Source organism: Dromiciops gliroides, chromosome 4 (assembly GCF_019393635.1).
Source record: "Dromiciops gliroides isolate mDroGli1 chromosome 4, mDroGli1.pri, whole genome shotgun sequence".
Classification (NCBI taxonomy): domain Eukaryota; kingdom Metazoa; phylum Chordata; class Mammalia; order Microbiotheria; family Microbiotheriidae; genus Dromiciops; species Dromiciops gliroides.
Window position 1 is genome coordinate 307,309,058 of NC_057864.1, and position 21,838 is coordinate 307,330,895.

The 21,838-nt window shown below is 38.1% G+C and overlaps 1 protein-coding gene across 3 annotated transcripts in view; it reads left to right on the top strand.

The window, feature by feature from the left end:
- RIPPLY2 (ripply transcriptional repressor 2) overlaps window positions 1–21,838 on the top strand; it is an 89,741-nt gene that overhangs the window by 13,385 nt on the left and 54,518 nt on the right. The window contains exon 2 of one of the 3 annotated variants that reach the window (XM_044000065.1): window positions 12,794–12,857. The exons of 1 other annotated variant lie outside the window; for it this stretch is intronic. In XM_044000065.1, coding sequence (XP_043856000.1) covers window positions 12,854–12,857 — 4 coding nt within the window. In that variant the 5' untranslated portion in view covers window positions 12,794–12,853. Of the gene's footprint in view, window positions 1–11,772; window positions 11,795–12,793; window positions 12,858–21,838 lie in introns of those variants that run through there. One more of the 3 variants, XM_044000067.1, reaches the window with a different exon arrangement.

A 21,838-nucleotide genomic window follows, 5' to 3' on the forward strand; every position in this document is an offset into this window, starting at 1 on the left:
ACCCCAAAGAAGAGAAGTGAGAAGACATGTCCTCTTCCTTCTTTACAGATTACTGGGGCTCTGTGGAAGTAGAACGTTGCATCTGCTGTCAGCTGTGTTGGTTGTTTTGCTGATTTTTTTCTTTCCTTTAATTTTTTTTTTTAATAAAGGATGACTATATGGGAGGAAGAGGGCAGAGTTGAAGGACACTGGGGAAAATCTAGTCCATAAAAATCAAAAGATATGAATAAAAATCTTTGATTAATAAAAAATTTTAAAAGATATGAGTAAATATTTTAAGAATAAATTATCCTGAATTGTTAATTGATCCTAGGAGTTGTGCTTGACCAAGACTGGCAAGATTGTCTGTCAGACTAATTAAGTACACTGATGTCAGGACATTGAAAGCTAAGGTTTCTACAGGAACTGACTTTAATCATCTACATTACACTTCTATTTTAAGACTCAGGCCAAGAGCAGTGGAAGAATACCACGTATAGACATCCAGATCAAGTTCTGCATTTAATTAGTTACAACTCTACCATATATTTAGTTCATTTCTCAGCACATTACTTGTGTTATCATTTTAGTCTTGTAAAAATATTGTTGGAAGTGAGTCATTATGCTCACTCTGATAAGCTTTCAAAAACAGCCCAGTTCTCCAAAGTCCCTCAAAAGATTGATGTCACACAGGTACACATAGGAAATGTGGCAGAGCATAACCAGTCAGTAAGGAGCCAGCTCTTTTGGAGTTCGAATTTAGCCTTTCTCAGGAAAGAATTGTTCACAATCCAATAGCAATTATTTACTATAAAATCTGTGTCTGTCATTAGGTCATTCCTGTCATCTAGGTAGAGTCATTCCACGTAAGTAAGACAACAACTAGAAATAGCATAAATTGGCATCCTGGCTGATATTCTCAGTGGGTGAAAGAGGAAAACTGAAATAATGTTCTACTAGATGTCCATTCTGTAAACACAAGATAACCAAATAATATCATTTGTACTTTCATGAAAATATTCTGTCACGAAATTAATGTAGTGTTTACAGTGTGTGGAAATACATACACACACACATAATACACATAATTGTTGTTATGTCTGACTTTGTAACCTTGTATGGGGTTTTCTTTAGCAAGTTACTGGGGGTATTTTGCCATTTCCTTCTCCAGGGAATTAAAGCAAAAAGAGGTTTAAGTGACTTGTCACACAACTAATGAGTGTCTGAGGCCAGATTTGAACTCAGGTCTTCCTGACTGAAGGCTTAGTGCTCTATCCACTGAGCCATCTAGCTGCTTCTTATATGTGTGTATAATATATACATATATTTACATGTATAGTTATATGTATACATATAGTTATATGCCTATATATAGCTATATTTGGGGTGTATATATATATATGTGTGTGTGTGTGTGTGTGTGCTATATGCCTATGTACCTGTATACAAGTATATAAGTGTATATATGCATACACATAAATGACATGCCACATAAAATATTGTCCTGACTAATGTCATATTATGTAAATTTTACATACATACATACCTACATTTTCATGTATACATAAAAGCATATACAATGTCATTAGGTGATTATACACAGATGAATTTAGATGAAATAATATTTCAGGGAGGATTTAGTTCTATATCAATAATGTTACAAAAGGAAGATATGTTCTTAGGTTGGTAAAAGGGGTTTCCTGTCTCCTTTCTCCTATCTCCTCATCCATCCTTCATACTGCAGCGAGGTTTATCTTCCTGTAATGCACTCATGATAGTATATTGATATCAATGGCTATCATATCACGTCTTTGTCTTTTCTTCCTACAGTTAGAATGTAAGATTATAAATATAGGGCCAGAAAGGATCTCAGAAGTCACCTAGTCTAACCCCTTCATTTTACAGATGAAGAAACTGAGTCCTAGATAGGATAGATAATTTCCCCCAAGCATTAAATTGCTAACTCCCTGGTCACTTACCACAGCTGTCTTTACACAGTAAGTGCATTGTTCGATCCTCCTTACTACTCTCCTTGAAACTGGATTCTTTCTTACCACCATGACACTACATTTCCTATCTCTCTGTGACTCTAGTCTCTATGTTTCTTTCTTCTGTCTCTTTTGATGATCCTTCTTCCTCTTTTCATATCCCTAAATGTAAACAGTCCCGTAGACACAGTCTTCAGTTGTCTCCTTTTAATACTTGTACACTCACTCAGTCTGGATGCTTATTGGTCATGTGGTATAGGGATAGAGTGCTGGGCCAGTAGTCAGGAAGACCTGAGTTCAAATTATCCTCAGAAACTCACTAGCTTTTGTATCTCTGGATGAGTCAATCAACCTCTGTCTGCTTCAGTTTCCTCAACTGCAAAATAGGAATAATAATAGCATATACCTCCCTGGTACATACCTGGTACATACATACTATGTACCTGGTACATAGTAGGCACTTAATAAATGCTTGTTCCTTGCCTTCAGCAAGTATTTTTTAAGTTCTTACTGTGTGCCAGGCCCTGTGGAAACTGAGGGTACAAAGAAAGGCAAAAACACTGTCCTTGCCCTAAAGGAGCTTATATTCTCTTGGGTAGACATGTGAAAAATTACAAATTCATATAAGATACATGTATATACATGTACATTAAAAAACTAATTTTATTTCCCCTGAATTACATGTAAAAACAATTTTAATATTCTTTTTTCAAATTCTGAGTTCCAAATTCTTTCCCTCCTTCCTCTCCACTGCCCCATTATTGAGAAGGCAAGCAATTTGACATAGTTTATACATGTGTAGTCCTGCAAAACACATTTTGATCTACATATACATTTGCTATATAAATGGAAGACAGTCTCAAAGGGAAGGCACTAGCAATGAGGGACACCAACATTGACTTCTTTCAGAAGGTGGCATTTGAACTAAATCTTAGAGAAGCCAGGGAAGCCAGTAGACAGAGATGAGGAGGGAAAAAAATTTCAGGGATGGAGGAACAATCATTAAAAATACATGGAGTTTAGGGGGTAGCTAGGTGGTGCAGTGGATAAAGCACCAGCCCTGGATTCAAGAGGACCTGAGTTCAAATCTGGCCTCAGACGCTTGACACTGACTAGCCGTGTGACCCTGGGCAAGTCACTGAACCCCCATTGCCCTGCCCAACAACAACAACAACAACAACAAAAATACATGGAGTTTAGGGATAGCTAGGTGGCTCAGTAGATAAAGCACTGGCCCTGTGTTCAGGAGGACCTGAGTTCAAATCTGGCCTCAGACACTTGACACTTAATAGCTGTGTGAGCCTGGGCAAGTCACTTAACCCTCATTGCCCCGCCCCCCCAAAATACATGGAGTTTGAAACTGGAGAAGAGGAAAGTAAAAGGGGGGAGGGAGAAGCATTTATAAAGCAACTACCATGTGCCAGGCCTTTTTTACAAATATTATCTCATTTGATCATCACAGCAATGCTGGAAGGTAGATGCTATTGCTATTTCCATTTTACAGTTGAGGAAACTGAGGCAAAGGTCAAATGACTTGCCTAGCGTCACACAGCTAGTAAATTTCCAAATGACATAATGTGCCATATTTGAACTCAAATCTTCCTGACTCCAGGCTAAGGGGGTGCTATCCACTGTATCACTAGCTCCTGAGGAAGAATAAGAAGGGTGATATTGTTGGATTGTAGAGAAGATGGAGGAGAGTAATATGTAAGAAGAAAGAAAAGGTAAGAAAGGGTTAGTTTGTGAAGGGCTTTAAAAGCTAAACAAAAGATTTTATATTTTACCTGGAAGAAATAGGGAGCTAATAGAGTTTATTGAATAGGAGAATGACATGGTCAGACATGCAGTTGAAGAAAATCATTTTAGCAGCTAGGTAAAAGAGAGAATGGAGTGAAGGCGAAGGTTCACTTCTTCATGTGAGACATGTGTGAAGAAGGGGATAGGAGAGAGAATATATTAAATCTGTTTTCTTTAGCCACCACTTCTTTGAGGATGAATATACAATCTGAATCCCAAATCCTGTTGTTCAGTCATTTTTCAGTCATGTCTGACTCTTCATGACCCCATCTGGAGTTTTCTTGTCAAAGATACTAGAGTGGTTTGCTATTTCCTTGTCCAGCTCATTTTTTTGTGGGGGGGAGGGCAGGGCAATGAGGGTTAAGTGACTCACCCAGGGTCACACAGCTAGTGTTAAGTGTCTGAGGTCAGATTTGAACTCTGGTCCTCTTGAATTCAGGGCCAGTGCTTTATCCACTGTGCCACCTAGATGCCCCCCAGCTCATCTTTATAGATGAAGAACTGAGGCATACAGGGTTTAAGTGACTTTCCCATGGTCACACAGCTAGTAAATGTCTGAGGCTTTGAACTCAGGAAGCTGTCTTCCTGACTTTAGGCCCAGCACTCTATCCGCTCCACCACCTAGCTGCCCCAAATCTTGACCTATGTTCTAATTCCATATTTCTGTCTCAAATATATCTCTAGCTGAACATTCCACAAACTCCTGAAAATCAACATGGCTGTAAGAAGAACACTGTATTTCAATGCAAAAGACATGGATTCATATCATGATTCTGCTATTTTCTACCTTTCTAGGTCTCAATTTCCCCATCTTTAAAAATGGGTAGATTGAATTAGATGACCTCTGAGGTACCTTTCAACTGTGAACCTATGATCAGTATCTCCTATAACCTCATTCTGTTCTTCCCCAAATCAATTCTTTCCCCTTTCAACTTTTCTGTCTCTATCAATAACATCACCATTTTCTCCAACTTCCAGGTTAGAAACTTTAGGATTATCTTTCAAAGTTGCCCTTTTCTCTCCCACCCTATTACAAAATTATCTCCAGCTTGATCCTTCTTTTTTTTTAAAAAAAAATGTCTTTCAAAACCTGGAAAGACTTACATGAACTGATGCTGAATGAAATGAGCTGAACCAGGAGAACATTGTACACAGTATCAACAATACTGTGAGATGATCAACTGTGATAGATGTAACTCTTTTCAGCAATACAATGATCCAAGATAATTCCAAAGGACTCATGATGGAAAATTCGCTCTACATCCAGAAAAAAAGAACTGTGGGATCTGGTTGCAGATTGAACCATATTGTTTCTACTTTTTTTGTCTTTTTTATGTTTTGAGGGTTTTCCCTTTTGTTCTGATTCTTCTTCCACAATACGACCAATGCAGAAACATGTTTAATGTGATTGTACATATATAACTTACATCAGATTGCTTTCTGTCTTGGGGAGGGAGGAGGGAAGGAAGGGAGGGAGAAAAATTTGGAACTAGAAATCTTGTAAAAACAAAACAAAACAAATAATGTCTTTCAATGTCTCCCTGATGCACAATGCTGATTTCTATGCCTTGTTTCTTTGCCTCTGCAACAGCCACCCCTCTTTTCTTCCTATCAATTCTTACCCATCTTTTAAGTGCTAGTTTAAATTCCATTTTCTCCTTTCTCCAATTGTCTCCCTTTCCTCTGAATTCTGCTCCATATCGCTCAGTGGTTAATTATATACTGCTGCTTTCTATTACCTCATATCTTCCTAATTAGATTATAAACCTTTTTCTGTTATGATTCCCTTATGTTGCTAACCCACAGGTCCCTAGAACATGTAAGAGGAGCTCAATAAATATTCATTTGAATGATCGATAGATAGGGTTATAGAATCTTAGAACTGAGAAGAACCTCAGAGTTTATTGAATTCTACCCTCTCATCTTTTAAGTGTAGAAATGGCAACCTTGAGAAGCTTAGTAACTTATAGAGTCATTAGCTTATATGCCTATGGTTGAGAAAGATCTTAGAAACCACAAAATCCAGTGCCCTCATTTTATAGATGAGGAAACTGGGGTTCAGAGAATGAAGCCATTTACCCACAGTCACACAGGAAGTAAGTAGGAGAACTGGGATTTGAGCCCAGGACGGGTTACTATGCCTTTTCTGCTGTACCATGTTGTCTACCTCAACTTGTGTAAGGCCATACAGGTAGTTATTGGCAGATCAAAGACTAGATTCTAGGTGCATTGATTCTAAATCCAGTGTTCTCTCTAATATGCAGTGATGCAATATCTTTTTAAAAATTTCTTATCATAACTTTCTTATAAAGCAACATAGAGTACCTAACTTGCTTTGCTATATAAGCTTCAATAAGTTTGTTGTTGTTTGTTGTTGTTTGTTGTTGAGTTGTTTCAGTCATGTCTGACTCTTTGTGTCCCCATTTGGGGTTTTCTTGGCCAAAGATACTGCAGTGGTTTGCCATTTCCTCCTCCAGCTCATTTTACAGATGAGGAAACTGAGGCTAACAGGGTTAACTTGCCCAGGGTCACACAGCTAGTAAATGTCTGAGGCCACATTTGAACTCAGATCTTCCAGATTCCAGGCCTGGTGCTCTATCCATTATACATCTAGAGGTCCGTTTATTTGGTTAGGCCTTCATCTCTCTTAATATGTTTCTACAAATTCTTGAAAGACAGAAAAATACTCAAGATCCTCTGAATTTCCATCATTTTATTAAATTGTTAACATTTGGGAAAGGCTCCAATAGTTTAGCCTTTTGGTAAAACCAAAAAAGCTGACAAAAAAGTACCATCCAAGAAATAATAGGGAAAAAAATCCAAGTTAAGTCAATTGATGACTAATAGTAAAACCAAGAGTTTGAAAGGCATTGTATTACCAAATGAGTAATATAGCCTCAAACAATGGTGGAGGAGTTGGGGTGGAGGAGGAGGAGGAGGAGAACTGATTGTGATTACCCAGTTAGCCTGTCATTTCAGAACTGCAGGCCAAGAAATACAGAACGCAGAGGGGGAAGAGGAGGAAGATGACTAAATTAACAACTCTCTGCCTTGGTTATTAGCCACCTACTGTTACCTTAGGTCAGAGAAGTGTTGATTTGACAGAAGACTGCCTGGTGTGCTTGCTGAATATGCTGGCATTCCGTTCTTGGGTTAAATCTGAAAGGAAAAATAAAAGGATTAGCTTGACTTTTAGTTTACTCAAAAAAAGGCATAGTTTTACTACTAGCACTTGGCAAAATAGACTGTAAAATGTAATTGTCACATTTTTTTCCAGGGGACAGCTTAAACATGGGCAAGAAGAGTACATAAGTATGTCAAGAGAGTGACCTATCGCTAATGCTAATTGTGGACTGACAAAGATGATCTTAATTAGACCCCTATTTTACCCCAATCACTATTAATTAGTTCAGTGTGATTCCAAAGGGGTAATGATTGCTAGCAATTGTTATCGATATACTCATCTAATAATAGACATTTGACTAGTTTAGTCAACTAATATTCTTATAATTAAAATTATAATTATATTTAAGATTATATAAGAATAACTTGTATTAATGCATATTTTTACACGTATCATATAGGGGTAATTAGATAAGATAGATTCTTTCTTATATTTGGCCTCAAACTTTAAAACCTTATTTACCAGTTATGAAGTTCACTTGCCTTACCACGAGAATGCTGATGACCAAACCCAGCGTGATGTGATATGGAAAGTCCCTCAACTTATTATTGTACCTCCAGACCACCATCTCTTGCCCAACAGGAGCAGGGGACAATCTTATGACCACTTAGTCAGCAGAGATGACTCTTGCTTTGCCCATCCTGTGACCACCCACACTGATAAATCATTTCTGGCCCTCCTGAAGGGTCAAAGACAAGGTCTATCAATCAGTGAGACCCTGTATTTTACTTTGCTTCTTCTGAGTGTTTGGGTATCAAGCCCCATAAAAGTAAGGCCCTGAGGACCAGGGGGCATCTCAGATCATGAGGAATATCTGAGGTCCACTTCAGTACAGGGGCCCATGAACCCTTTACTAAAGTGCTCTTGGTTTGGAGCCCTGCCTCGGTGGTTTTTTCTTGTAGGTTGGACAGTTTTAGACACCACAGGAAGAACTTTTGGATTAACTTTATTAGGTTTGGGGGTAGGGAGAAGGGTAGAAGAAGGTGTTCTGTTTGGTCGTTAATAATTCCATAGTTATCACTTAAGCAAATACATAAATAAACTGCTACTGTTCAGTCTTGTTTGACTCTTTGTGACTCCATTTTGGGGTTTTCTTGGCAAGGATACGGGACTGGTTTGCTATTTCCTTCTCCAGCTCATTTTACAGATGAGGAAACTGAGGCAAACAGAGTTAAGTGACTTGCCCAGGGTCACACAGCTAGTAAGTGTCTGACGCCAGATTTGAACTCAGGTCTTCCTGACTCCAGGCCCAGCAGTCTATCCACTGCACCACCCAGCTGTCCATAATGCCATCTAGCGGCTAACAGAATACCAATACTCAAATGGGCAAGTGACCTTTGTGACCTTGAAGAAATCCATTAACCTCTATGGGCCTCCTCTGTTTCCACATCTTTAAAAATGAAGGGATTGAATAGATGCCCCTAAAGTCCCTTCCAGTTCTAAATCTATGATCTTTTGGCTAATTCTATAAGTTGGCAGAAGAACAGCATTCCTCTAGCTACCACACCCAGATGGAGGCCTAAATCAATAGCAGTTTGGTGCTTTTTAGGAGTCAAAGGGACAGTCATCAATTTCCTTACCTATAAGAAGGGAGCTGAACTAGATAAGACTGTGATTCAAAGATAAAACTCTGGATTCAAATCCTCCTTTTGATACTGTGTGACCTTAAGCTAGTCAGAACCTCTCTGGGCTTTAGTTTTATCCTTTATAAAATGAAGGGGTTGGACAAAATGGCTTCTGAGACTTCTTCTAGGTCTACACTCATGGTGCTAAATGTGTACTCCTCAACATAATGAATTCTTGTTGGGGTAACTCTTTCCACCAATCCAGATCTTAACCTGTTTATGACTGTGTAGATAAGTCATAAGGACTGATTCCAATAAAAATTAAAAGTTCATTTAAAAAAAGTAGGTGGCTTATTATTAAAGGGACATAAAAACATAGAGGAGTTAGCTGATTATTACCAGAGTACCCATGTAAATGGGACACAGATTTGAGACTATGAACTTATTTCTTAAGTATTGGACCACTACTTCTTCCAGTCTCTATATAGTATGTCTCAACAGTCTTAGTGTAGTTATGAAAACGTGACTTGAGTAGGGAGGTTAAAACTGTGCAAAACCTCCGAAATGATAGCGTTAGAGATCCCATCCCATTCTCCTTTTCAGGGGGCTCAGAGTATTTATTTGGTTTATTCAGTTTAATTAAATTAAACTCAACAGATATCTAGGGCCTGTGTATAGAGAGCATTGTGCTAGACACCAGGGGAGACAAAAACTTTAGCTAAGACACAATTTCTTTAAATTAAATTAAGTTTATTTTTGTTATGTTTTAAGTTCTGAACTTTCTCCTTCCTTCCCTCTCTACCCTACACTAGAGAAGGCTACCTTCTTTCCTTCTTTCTTTCTCTCTCTCTCTCCTTCTGTCTTCTTTCCTCTCTCTGTGTGTCTCTCTTACACAGACATACAGACACACACACATATGCACAAATATATATAAGACCATACTATGTATGCTTCTATTTAGAAACCAAGTTCCCTTTCTTTTTTTTTTCCTTTTCTTTTCTTTTCTTTCCTTTTCTTTTCTTTTCTTTTTTTTTTTGCACAGGGCAATGAGGATTAAGTGACTTGCCCAGGGTCACACAGCTAGTAAGTGTCAAGTGTCTGAGGCTGGACTTGAACTCAGGTCCTCCTGAATCCAGGGTCGGTGCTTTATCCACTATGTTTCTATTTATCAGTTCTTTCTCTGGAGGTAGATAGCATCTTCCTTCATAGATGCTTTGTAGTTGATTTGAGTTTCTATAATACTCAAAATAACAGTCATTCACAGTTATTCTTTGAACAATATTACTGTTACCATGTACAATATTCTCTTGGTTCTGCTAATTTCACTCTTCATTATTTCATGCAAGTCTTTTCATGTTTTCCTTAAACCATCCTGCTCATCATTTTTTTACAGCACAGCAGTATTCTATCACAATCATATACTACAATTTGTTTAGCCATTCTTCAATTGATGGGCATCCCCTCAATTTCTAGTTCTTTGTCACCAGGTTTTATAGTTTAGTAAAGAGAAAGGGGCAGCTAGCTAGGTGGTGCAGTGGATAGAGCGCTGGGCCTAGAGTCAGGAAGATCTGAGTTCAGATCTGGTCTTAGACACTTGTTAATTGTGTGTCTCTGGGCAAATCACTTAACTCCCATTTGCCTCAGTTTGTCATTATATAAAATAGGAACATATTAGAGAAGGAAATGGCAAACCATTCTAGTATCTTTGCCAAGAAAACCCTGTGGACAAACTCCTACAAGACTAAAAGACTGAACAACAAGAGAGAAATAACAACATAATAATGATAATAACATTTATATAACACTTTAAGGTTTTCAAAGTACTTTGTAAATATAATCTTATTTTATCCTCAGGACAAAACTGGGAGGTAGGTGCTATTATTATTACCATTTTGCAGGAAACTGAAGCAGACAGAGGCCAAGGGACTTGCCTAGGGTCACATAACTAACAACTGTTTGAGTTCAGATTTGAACTCAGCTCTTTCTGGCTCCAGGTTCAGTGCTCTACTCACTGTACAGAGAGCAATGATATACAATATTCTCCAAATAGTACCTGTGTATAAACCGAGAGAAGAGGAGAATAAGAAGTAAAAGTGAGAGTTGAGGGGAGAGTGTACATGTAGCAAATCATCAAATTGCAAAAATTACTTTACCTGGGGTTCAGTCATTTTGTAGAATTACAGAATTCAGGACTGGAAGGAAACTTAGGGATCATAGATATAGATATAGAGCTAGAAGGGACCATCTAGTCCAGCCCAGTCATTTTAAAGAAGAGGAACTGAGATCAAGAGGTTAAGTGACTTGCCCAGGGTTACATGGCTCATCATTGTCTACCAAGTACAGCCTCTTCCTCTGGCCCCTAGAAGGACCAAACCGTTTTAGGTCCCTATCTGGACATAGTGGTTAGAGGACTGCCTTCCTTCTGGCACCATATAAAATTATAATGATAGATCATACATTTTGTTTTTGTGTTTTTGTTTTTTGGTTTTTGCGGGGCAATGGGGGTTAAGTGACTTGCCCAGGATCACACAGCTAGTAAGTGTCAAATGTCTGAGGCCAGATTTGAACTCAGGTACTCCTGAATCCAGGGCCAGTGCTCTATCCACTGCGCCACCTAGCTGCCCCCGATCATACATTTTGGGCAGAAAATGACCTTTAGAGGTAATTTAATCCAATATCTTCATTTTAAAGATGAAGAAACGGAGACTGAAAGTGATTCGATAATTTATCCAAATTCATAAAGAAATAAAATAACAAAGCCAGGATCCCGATCCAAGTCTTCTGCCTCTAAATCCAGTCACTCCTTCCAAAGACTTTTAGAACAAGATGGGGCCCTGGAGATTATCTAGTTCAAATCCCTCATTTTATAAATTAAGAAACCAAGGCCCAGAGAGATTAAGCAATTTACCCAGACAGCTCACCCACAGAGGTGGAATTAGAATATAATTCAGATGCAATAGGCATGAAAACTAAATAAAGTGGGTTTTAGACACAGTTTAGAGCAATGCATGGGTCTACATCATGTCCTACTGGCAGGAACCAACCCATGATGTTTGTGTATATATACAACATATGCCTCATTTCTATCTTTGTTTAGGCCCCCATGCTACTTTGTCACTAGTAACCACCTAACTAATGAATGTACTTTATGTGTAATTAAAGTCTGCTTTTAGCTCTTCCTATCTCTGTAAGTCCCATTGCTACCAACTTTTACATTTGTCTCAATCCTTTCTAGCCTTCATATAAAGGGGGCAGAGCTGGCTGATTTGCCAGGTAGCCAGGTAAATCTGTTTTCCTTTCCTATAAGTATTAAGGGTATAGGTTATTAATTTAGGAAATAATGAGCTCTAGTCTCTTTTTCCTATTTCAGAAAACTTGAAGTGAGCACTCAGCTAAGAAGGGAGAATTTTCCAAGGAATCCCTACACCTCCCTCCTACCAAGTCTTAGAGACCTCTGATTGTACTTTGTTGTTGTTGAATCTTTTTTCAGTCATGTCTGACTTTTTGTGAGTCTGTCTGGGGTTTTCTTGGCAAAGATACAGGAGCAGTTTGCCATTTCCTTCTCCAGCTCATTTTCCAAATGAGGAAAATGAGGCAAACAGGATCACACAGCTAGTGTCTGAGGCCAGATTTAAACTCAGGTCTTCCTGATTCTAGGCCCAGCATTCTTTCTACTGTGCCACCTAGCTGCCCCTTATTTATGTGTGTATATACATAAATATATAATTACTTGTTCCCTGGGTAGAATGATCTTGCAAGATGCTATTTGCAAAAAAAAAGTTTATTTTATTTATATTAGCACTTTAAAAATTGTCCCTAACCTGAAATTAGATCTTTGTTTATATTCAATACAAGTGAGAATCACCATCAAGTCTCACATTGCTTCTCAGGCTGTGGATCAGCAGGAAACACTATGATTTTTAAATGGAAAGATAAGAGTAACACTCTTTTATTGAGTTTCCTGAAAGATAAGGAGATAGTAGGAGAATGGAAAACTTTTTCCCACAGCTCTCACACAGCTGTTCCACTGAGAGTCTCAAAGCTGAATATAGTGATGGTTTTGTTGATCAGTATAAGAGAAATGTAAAAGAATATTATATTTTAATTGTAATGAATATAATGTATAATTTAACATGATAGAATATATAGTGTAATGTATAAATTTATAACATAAATATGAAGTAAAATAAAATATATAATAAAATTATATTTTGTTAATATTTTATCATATTTTATCTTCTTGTGATTTAATAATTATTTCCCCTATGTTATATTTTCAGGTATGTATGTTTGTCTACAAAAAAAGAAAAAGTCATAGGCATAAGAACTGGGATGAATAAATGGGTAAGTGTTTTGTTTGTTTATTTGTTTTTTATATTTTTCTGGATGATTTGAACAAAGATAAGCTTTTCAAATCACCGAATGACCCATAGCTGGGAAAGACAGCTAACATGCTGAATGACAGAATCAGGGCTCCAAAAGATCTCCAGAGGCTAGACCACTGGACCAATTTAATAAGATGACATTTAGCATGTTTTAAAAGGATTACACTTAAGTTGAAAAATCCACTTCACAAATATAATAAGATGGTGGTGGCATGACCAGCCAGCAAGCAGTTTTTTGTTTGTTTGTTGTTTGTTTGTTTTCAGGGCAATGAGGGTTAAGTGACTTGCCCAGGGTCACACAGCTAGTAAGTGTCAAATGTCTGAGGCCTGATTTAAACTCAGGTCCTCCTTAATCCAGGGTCAGTGATTTATCCATTGCACCATGTAGCTGTTCCCCAGCAAGCAGGGTTTTTTTTAACCTAATATAATGCAATTTAATAGAGATAAATGTCAATCACATTATACCAGAGTTCAAACAATAGATTTTTGTAGGTACAAGGTTGTAGAGACGTGGTTAAATAGTACTTTGTCCTTAAAAGCCCTATGGGTTTTAGAGGATAGCAAGTTCAATATAAGTAAGTTGTATAATGCAACATTTTCAAAAGCTAAAGCAGTCTTGAGCTGCATTATGAAAGACTTCGGTTCTAGAAATAAGGAGGTATATTTTTCCTATGATCAGACTGTACCTGAAATGCTTATATTCATAAGTTCATAACTTCCTTAAGTCATAACTTTTTTCCATATAAATATTTTATTATTTTCCAGTTACATTTAGAAATAGTTTTGTAACGATTGGAATGACACCACCTGCTGGAGACTTACTGTAGAAGAGTCCCGTCCATGAAGTGAAGGTCTTTGAGGGCAAGACCAGGAGTCTTTTCTTTGGCATCAGGAAGTGACGTTGGGTAGTGAGAGGAAGAAGGAAGAGACTGGCACTCGGTCTCGGGCTTTTTCCTGAGGACTCCGGCAGAGAAGGGAGCTAGAAATGCGCTCTCCCTTTAATAGATGGGGATCTAGGCCTTTTCTTCTCTCTTTACCAAATTTTTATTCTCCTTAATAAATGCTTAAAAATGTAACTCTTGCTAAAGCTTATAATTTATTGGCGACCACTCATTAGATATTTTAGACAGTTTAGCTAGAATTTTAGCCCTTAACAGTTTTCAACATTTGTTTTTATAAGATTTCTAGTTTCAGATTTTTCCCTCTCTCCCCTCCCTCCACCTTCCCCAAGACAGCAAGTAATCTGATATAGGTTACATATGTACAATCACATTAAACATATTTCTGCATTAATCATGTTATGAGAGAAGAATCAGAGCAAAAAGGAAAAACCTCAAAAAAGAAAAACAACAACAAAAAACAATAGAAATAGTATAGTTTGATCTGCATCTAGATTCCACAGTTCTTTTTTTTTTCTAGATTTGGAGAGCATTTTCCATCATAGGTCCTTGGGAACTATCTTGGACCATTGTATTGCTGAGAAGAATCAAGTCTATCACAGTTGATCAATACATAATGTTGTTGATACTGTGTACAATGTTCTTCTGGTTCTGCTCATCTCACTCATCATCAGTTCATGCAAGTCCTTTCAGGTTTCTCTGAAATCCACCTGCTCATCATTTCTTACAGCTCAATAGTATTCCATTACTTTCATATACCACAACTTGTTCAGCCATTCCCCAATTGATGGGCATCCCCTCAATTTCCAATTCCTTGTCACCACAAAAATAGCAGCTATAAATATTTTTGTACATATGGGTCCTTTTCCCTTTTTTATGATCTCTTTGGGGAAAAGACCTAATAGTGGTATTGCTGGGTCAAAGGGTATGCACAGCTTTATAGCCCTTTGAGCATAGTTCCAAACTAATATTTATTTATTTATTTATTTTATTTTTTGTGGGACAATGAGGGTTAAGTGACTTGCCCAAGGTCACACAGCTAGTAAGAGTCAAATGTCTGAGGCCAGATTTGAACTCAGGTCCTCCTGAATTCAGGACCAGTGCTTTATCCACTGCGCCACCTAGTTGCCCCCCAGCAAGCAGTTTTTATGAAAAAGATCTGGAGGTCTTTATTGCTCATTATGAGTCAACGGCAAGGTATGACAGGCCAAAAAGTTGATATAATCTTTGGATGCATCAAGACAGGCAAAAAGTCTTGTCAGTTAATGTTTACCTGGTACTTTGCCTTGGTCAGACCATTTCAGAAGTACTGTGGTCAGTTCTAGGAAGGATATTGAGAATCTGGAGAGAGTGTGTTTAGAGGTAGGTAACTAAGATAAAGAAGGACCTCAAGTGTGTGTCTATGAGCCTAAGTTCTGAAGAAACTGGGGGTGTTGTTAGCTTGGAGGAGAGAAGGCCTGGTGAGAGGTAGGGGGCAACATGATAGTTGTCCTCAAGTATTTGAATCTGGTCTTATGGAATAGAGTTTTTTCTTTTGGCCCCAGAGGGCAGAACTAAGTTTGATGTAAGTAACAACTTCCAAACCATTCCAACTATTCAAAAGTGAATGGGTCATTACAGGAGGCAGTGTGTTCCCCTTTGTTAGAGGTCCTTGAGCAAAGGCAGGGGGTTTTGTAGAGAAGATTCTGGCTTGGATGTGGATTAGAATAGATGACCATTCCCCCCCCCCCCCCCGCAAAAGAAAAGAATAGATGACCACTGAGATTCCTTTCCTGAGATTGTGATTTTGTAAATTGATGCCTTATTGTTTGTTGGTCTCTTTCCAAAATAAACACCTCTCCAACCTCCCCCCACAAAAACCAACAACAGGGGCAGCTAGGTGGCACAGTGGATAAATCACCAACCCTGGATTCAGGAGGACCTCAGTTCAAATCTGGCCTCAGACACTTGACACTTACTAGCTGTGTGACCCTGGGTAAGTCACTTAACCCTCATTGCCCTGCCAAAAAAACAAACCTCCCAAACAAACAAAAAAAAACCCCAACCCCATCAAAACAAAAAAAAACCCCACAAAACACAAAAAACCCACAACAACAACAAAGGGAAAGGAGTGGGAGTCACAAGTTATTAAAGCATCTAAACCTAGAGAGAATAATCAATAATAATTATATCTAACATGTATTTAGTGCCTATTATGTGCCAGTCACTGTGCTAAGCAGCTTTATAATTATTATCTCATTTGATCCTCAAAACAGCCCTTGCAGGTAAGTGTTGTTATGATCCCCATCTTGCAGATGAGAAAACTGAGGCAGATAGCAGTTAAGTGACTTCTTCAGGGTAACATGGCTAGGAAGTGTCTAAGGCTAGATTGTAACTTAGATCTTCCTGACCCCAGGCTGGGCATTCTATCTACTATATCTACCTAGCTGCCACGAATAAAGTAGAAAGCAAAGTGCAAAATGTTTGGAAGCAACTGCTCTGAGTTTGAATAGGCTAAAACACACCCAAGGCTGGTCCCAAAAGCATGACCACTGCCCCCATTATTTCCTTGGCAGTCCCAAGGTAGAACTCAGGCTTGGCCAAATAATCTTCATTCATGCAGCAAACATTTACTGAGCAGAGACCATCTGCATGTCACTGTACATTAATTACCGTACATTAATTACAGTCAGGATGTTGGTAATCTGCAAACACTGATTGAGCTCAGGGCTGGCAAGAACTTCCTGCCACATTTAGGGTCTGTTTATTAACTTCCCTTGACTATTTATCAGAAATACTTTCAACTGTTTTATTTAATGTTTCTGGGTCAGTGCTCTGTGTCTAACTTTATGTATGGTCTAGATATTAGCTATATAACTTCAGGAAGAATTTTTGAAGGTATTCTGTTTTCTGGCACACATGGGCTTGCTGTCTTTTTAAAAATCTGGGATATTTAGGTCTGTCCAAAAGGATAAGAATAAAAATCTTATTTTCCCTAGTACACATGGGAGGTCTTGTGGTGCAGTAGAAAGAGTCCTGGAATTTGATGGCAGAGGACTGAGGTTGGAATTCTAACTGAGCCATTTACTACACCTGGGGCAAGTCACTTCTTTGGTCCTGTTTCCTTATCAGTAAAATGAGGGAATTAGATGACTTCTGTAATCTCTTCCTACTCTAAAACTTTTCATAGGTTGTTCTTCATGCCTGGAATGTTCTCTCTGCCTACTGGCTTCCTTTAAGTCTCAGCTCATGGGGGCAACTAGGTGGTGCAGTGGATAAAGCTCTAGACCTTGATTCAGGAGGACCTGAGTTCAAATCTGGCCTCAGACACTTTACACTAGCTGTGTGACCCTGTGCAAGTCACTTAACCCTCATTGCCCTGCCCCCCACAAAAAAAATCTCAGCTCAAATTCCACCTTCTGCAGGACACTTTTACCCATCTTTCACATTGCTAGCTACTACTTTCCTTCTGACATTGCCTTCCATCTACACTTCTGTCTTCTTGTCTCTCTTAGTCTCTTTTTTTCCCTCTTTCTCTTCCTTGTGCGCTCTCTCTCTTTCTCTCTGGGTCTGTCTCTGTCTCTAGTTAGGTAATAGACATGGATAGATAGATAGATAGATAGATAGATAGATAGATAGATAGATAGATAGATAGATAGATAGATAGATAGATAGATAGATAGATAGATATGCATATATTTATATTTCTGTAAAATGGGGGATAATAAGGCATGGACCATATTTAAATTCCATATGTAATTATATACGTATATGTATGTGTGTGCATACACACATACAATATGCTTATACTTATATATACATATATCTGTGTCTACAGAGACATACATATGTGTATATAAAAACACATGTGAGCACATACACATACATACAGTGTCCCAGAAATCTTAGTGCTGTCTTAAGCTTTAGTAGTTTAAAACTGCACTGAGATTTGGGGGATACTCTATATGTATTGTATGTGTTTAGTTGCTTCCATGTTTTCCTCCATTGGAATGTGACTTCCTTGGGGCCTGGGACTGTGTTTTTGCCTTATTTGTATCACCTGTGCTTCCTTTCACATAGTAGGCACTTAATAAATGTTTGAACATATCAGATGCTTAATAAATGTTGATTGAGTGATTGTTGACCTACTGATTATTTCTATGATCCTACTTTTTAGTCCCTCTTTTTATCCCAAACTGGGAATTCCTGGGAAATTCAGATTTGTAAGTATGAATTAATGATATGAAATGATAGATGAGCTTTGATAGACCTCATTAATTTCTAGAAACATCTGAGGATAGTGTTATTCATCCTGAAGACATTTCCCACAATGATCCATTATAGAAGGAGACTTAAATAATGAAGGGCATGAGTGGCACTGAAGCATTACATTATTCTGGTAGTTTAAAAGGTTTCATCAGACAGCTTCTACATGAAAAATGCCACAGTCTCATTTCTCTTACATAAAGATTATGGACTGTACTTCTAGAATTGTATCCCACAGTTAATCCTGAGGTTAACATTCAGTCATTCAATTTTGCTTCCTGAGTATTTACCATGAGCATGACATAATGCTAGGTATCATTGTACCTAGGGATACAAAGAAGGAAAAAGATGAGGTATTTAAGAAACTTAAAATATGGTGGTAAGATATATACACATGAAACAGATAAGGCAACTAGGTGGTGTGCTGGGTATCGTTGGGACTTGGAGTCAGAAAAACCTGAGTTTAAATCCTACTTCAGACATTTGCTACTTGGACAAGTCACTTAACCTCTCTAAGTCTCAGTTTCCTCATCTGTAAAATGGGGATAATGAGTACTTACCTAATAGGGTTGTTGTTAGGATGAAATGAGATGACATGTAAAGGACTTTGTAAACTTTAATGTACTATATAAATGTTATCCCCACCTCCTTTTCTCCTCCTCCTCCTCCTCTTCCTCCTCCTTCTTTCTTCTTCTTCCTCTTCCTCTTCCTCCTCTTCTTCTTCTTCTTCTTTTTTCATCACCACCGTGATAAGTTCGAAATGAGTGGTCTAGACCATAACTTCAGAGGAGGGAGAAATTGCTAAAGGCTAGGATGTTTAGGAAAGACTCAAAGGATTTGAGCTGGGCCTTCACGATAGGCAAGACTAATCTCCTTTCTCTTTTTTTTTTTTTGGGGGGAAGGGTGTTGCTGTTGTTTACCTAGATTTCAGCAAAACATTTGACAAAGTTTCTCTTGCTAATCTTTCTGATAAAATAGGATGGGTGGCTTCAGAACTCAATATATGACTAGACTCTGAAGAGTAGTTAAATGTTAGTTAAGATCTCCAGTAGAATTCTCCAGGATTCTTCCCTTGGCTCTTTTTTATTTCCTATTTATCCCGTATATGTGTGTGTATATATGAGACAGAGAGAGAGAGAGAGAGAGAGAGAAACTCTTTGAGCAGGGACCATGCCTTAAACTCCTTCTATATCTCCCCCTACAATATTTTTTAGAATTCCAAGTACATTAGAGAGTGGGTCCTAATTAATATTTGTTGATTGGTTGTTGGATCTGTGACAGCTAGTGAGGAATATTCCTTATTTCTATTTCCTGGTTCTTTGGTGTTGTGGGAAAGAGTCATAGAGTTGGAGCCAGGAGAGACTTGGGTTTGACTTACCTCTGACCTTTAGTAGCAATATGAACATTGGCAAATTACTTAACCTCTTTTGATCTTCAGTTTTCCTATCTACAAAATGAGTTTAATAATACCTACTGAGAAGAAGCATGGTGTAGTGGATAGAGTGCCTCAGAATCAGAAAGACCGGAGTTCAAGTCCTGCTGCTTAAACTGAGTGACCCTGGGCAAGTCACTTAACCTATTGATCCTTCAGTCAACTCTCAAAGACTCATGTGTGATCTTTCCAAGCAGGGCAGGTGCTGATTGACATTGCTAGAGGGAGTTTCCTGACCAGAAGCACCCAATACCAATGCAGTCACAGATCCAGTCTAAAAAAAACCTCCTACTTCACAGAGTTATTGTGATGATGGTGATGAGAGAATGTTATTTATAGTAACTTCTAAACCTTCAATATGGCATTTACATAGAGCTTTAAGGTTTATAAATCTAGCATTGTCCTACCTCAGTTGTATGACACCCAACCTCTGTCTCAGTTTTCTCATCTGCAAAGTGGAGTTAATAAAAGCACCTACCTTCTAGGATTGTTGTGAGGCTCAAGTGAGATAATATTTGTAAAGTCCATTGCAAATGCATTATATAATTAATAGCTCTAGTTTTAATGCTCCTGGACATAGAGGTTTATATATTGACTTTTATTTTATATTCCCCTAGAGGCTCAGAAAGCAAAGATTTAAGAATTAATTAGATGGTCTTAAATGCATGCTGGAAGACCATAATATGTGCCAAGTTTTGTTTCATTCTTTTAACGATCTTTTCAGGAAGGTGTGTTTGACTGTGCACATCTTTTCCAAGTCTAGGCCTTAATGGAAAGTCCTCACCAATAGCTATGATGCTTTAGTCCAGATAGGAATAGGAGGCAAATGATAGTCCTTCTTTCTAAAGAGTACAGTATCTATTAAGTCAAACAGCTAAAAGTAAAATAATGAGCATCCCCAGGAATGAAAATGATTGGTTACTTCAAGCAGTGCTTGGTTCTTCAGACTACTTCTCCATCTGGCTGCCCCGATTCTTGCCATTTGCCAACATGAGCTTCTGTGTCTGGTAGGGGGGAGTCTAGGGGGTGGTGAGAGGGAAACCTTTCTAGTGTCTGGAGTAACACTTTGCCACATGTGCCTGGTAGTACTCATAATGTGCACACAAGCTCCCCATTCCTCAGCTCGAGTAGCAAAATGACTGCTTATAGTTATGTCACTCGCAGGTTAATGTCCTTTGACCTCAGCAGCTCATTGACACTGGAGACCACTAGGGAGCAGAAGGTCTACTTGGGAAATAAAATGGGTAATAATTAATTGAATAAGCAGCTATATACTTGGTCATAATTTGTCAGCTATGAACGCAAAATTCTACATGTCATGGAGAGACAATAGAAAGTTTACCAATATTAGTGTGAAATGTTATACATGAGTAACAAAACCTTTGTGTGTGTATTCCCAAATTAGACAGAAGTAGCCTAAGAGTGTGTCCACATGATGTTAAAACACTTATAAATCAATCTGTTGATCAATAGGCATTTATTAAGTGCCTTTCTCATCTGTAAAACAGAGTGAATGCTTCCTATCATATCTGTTTCACTTTGTTATGTTGAAGCTCACATGGTATAGTGAGTAGATCGGTAAACTTTAATGCATTTTATAAATGCCAGTGATGATGATGGTGTGGTGGTGATGATTTTGGGCTCTTTGAGAAGGCTCAACTGTTTTTCTTGAATGTTTTACTGTGATTTATGTGTGGATATTCTACATCTTCTGGATCCAATTAAATGAAGCATTGCAAGCAGTGTTTGCTTGGTACACACAAACAGTAATGGTAATGAATATCAGAGATTATCGAGCCAATTATAAACAATCCATTTTAGATATCTATGTCTTACCTATGCTTTACATATACTTTGTGATTGCTATTTTTAAAAGTCCCTTCAAAAGGATAGTTTCAAGTTCAAGGACCAAACCAATTAGTCCTCAGTCGACATCGGATGAGGAGCCCCTAGCAAAAATAATTGGGATATAATAATACAATTGTAATAAGGGATACAATTCTTGTCCTCCAACATCACACATGACTTCTGCCAGGGTATGGTATAGAGAAGAAAGTTGAGAGCAATATAGAATAATGTTCTCCAAAGTAGAGACTGGGGCCCTATGGGAGATCTATGGTCTGACCTCAAGGGGTATGTGATCAACCACTCATAACGTGGGAAAAGTGGAATCCAGTGGTGTGCTGAAGCCAGACTCTCTCCAGCTGTTAAATGTTCAGTGTGAGCATTTACCTGTTGGAAATAATCAAATACTAAAAATCAAGGTTTGATTTATTGTGCTGTTGATTCTCTAGACTTAAGAAAGTTCTTGAGAAAATAGTAATAATGCAGATAAAACTTAAAAGTGTGTTGTGCATATGCTTC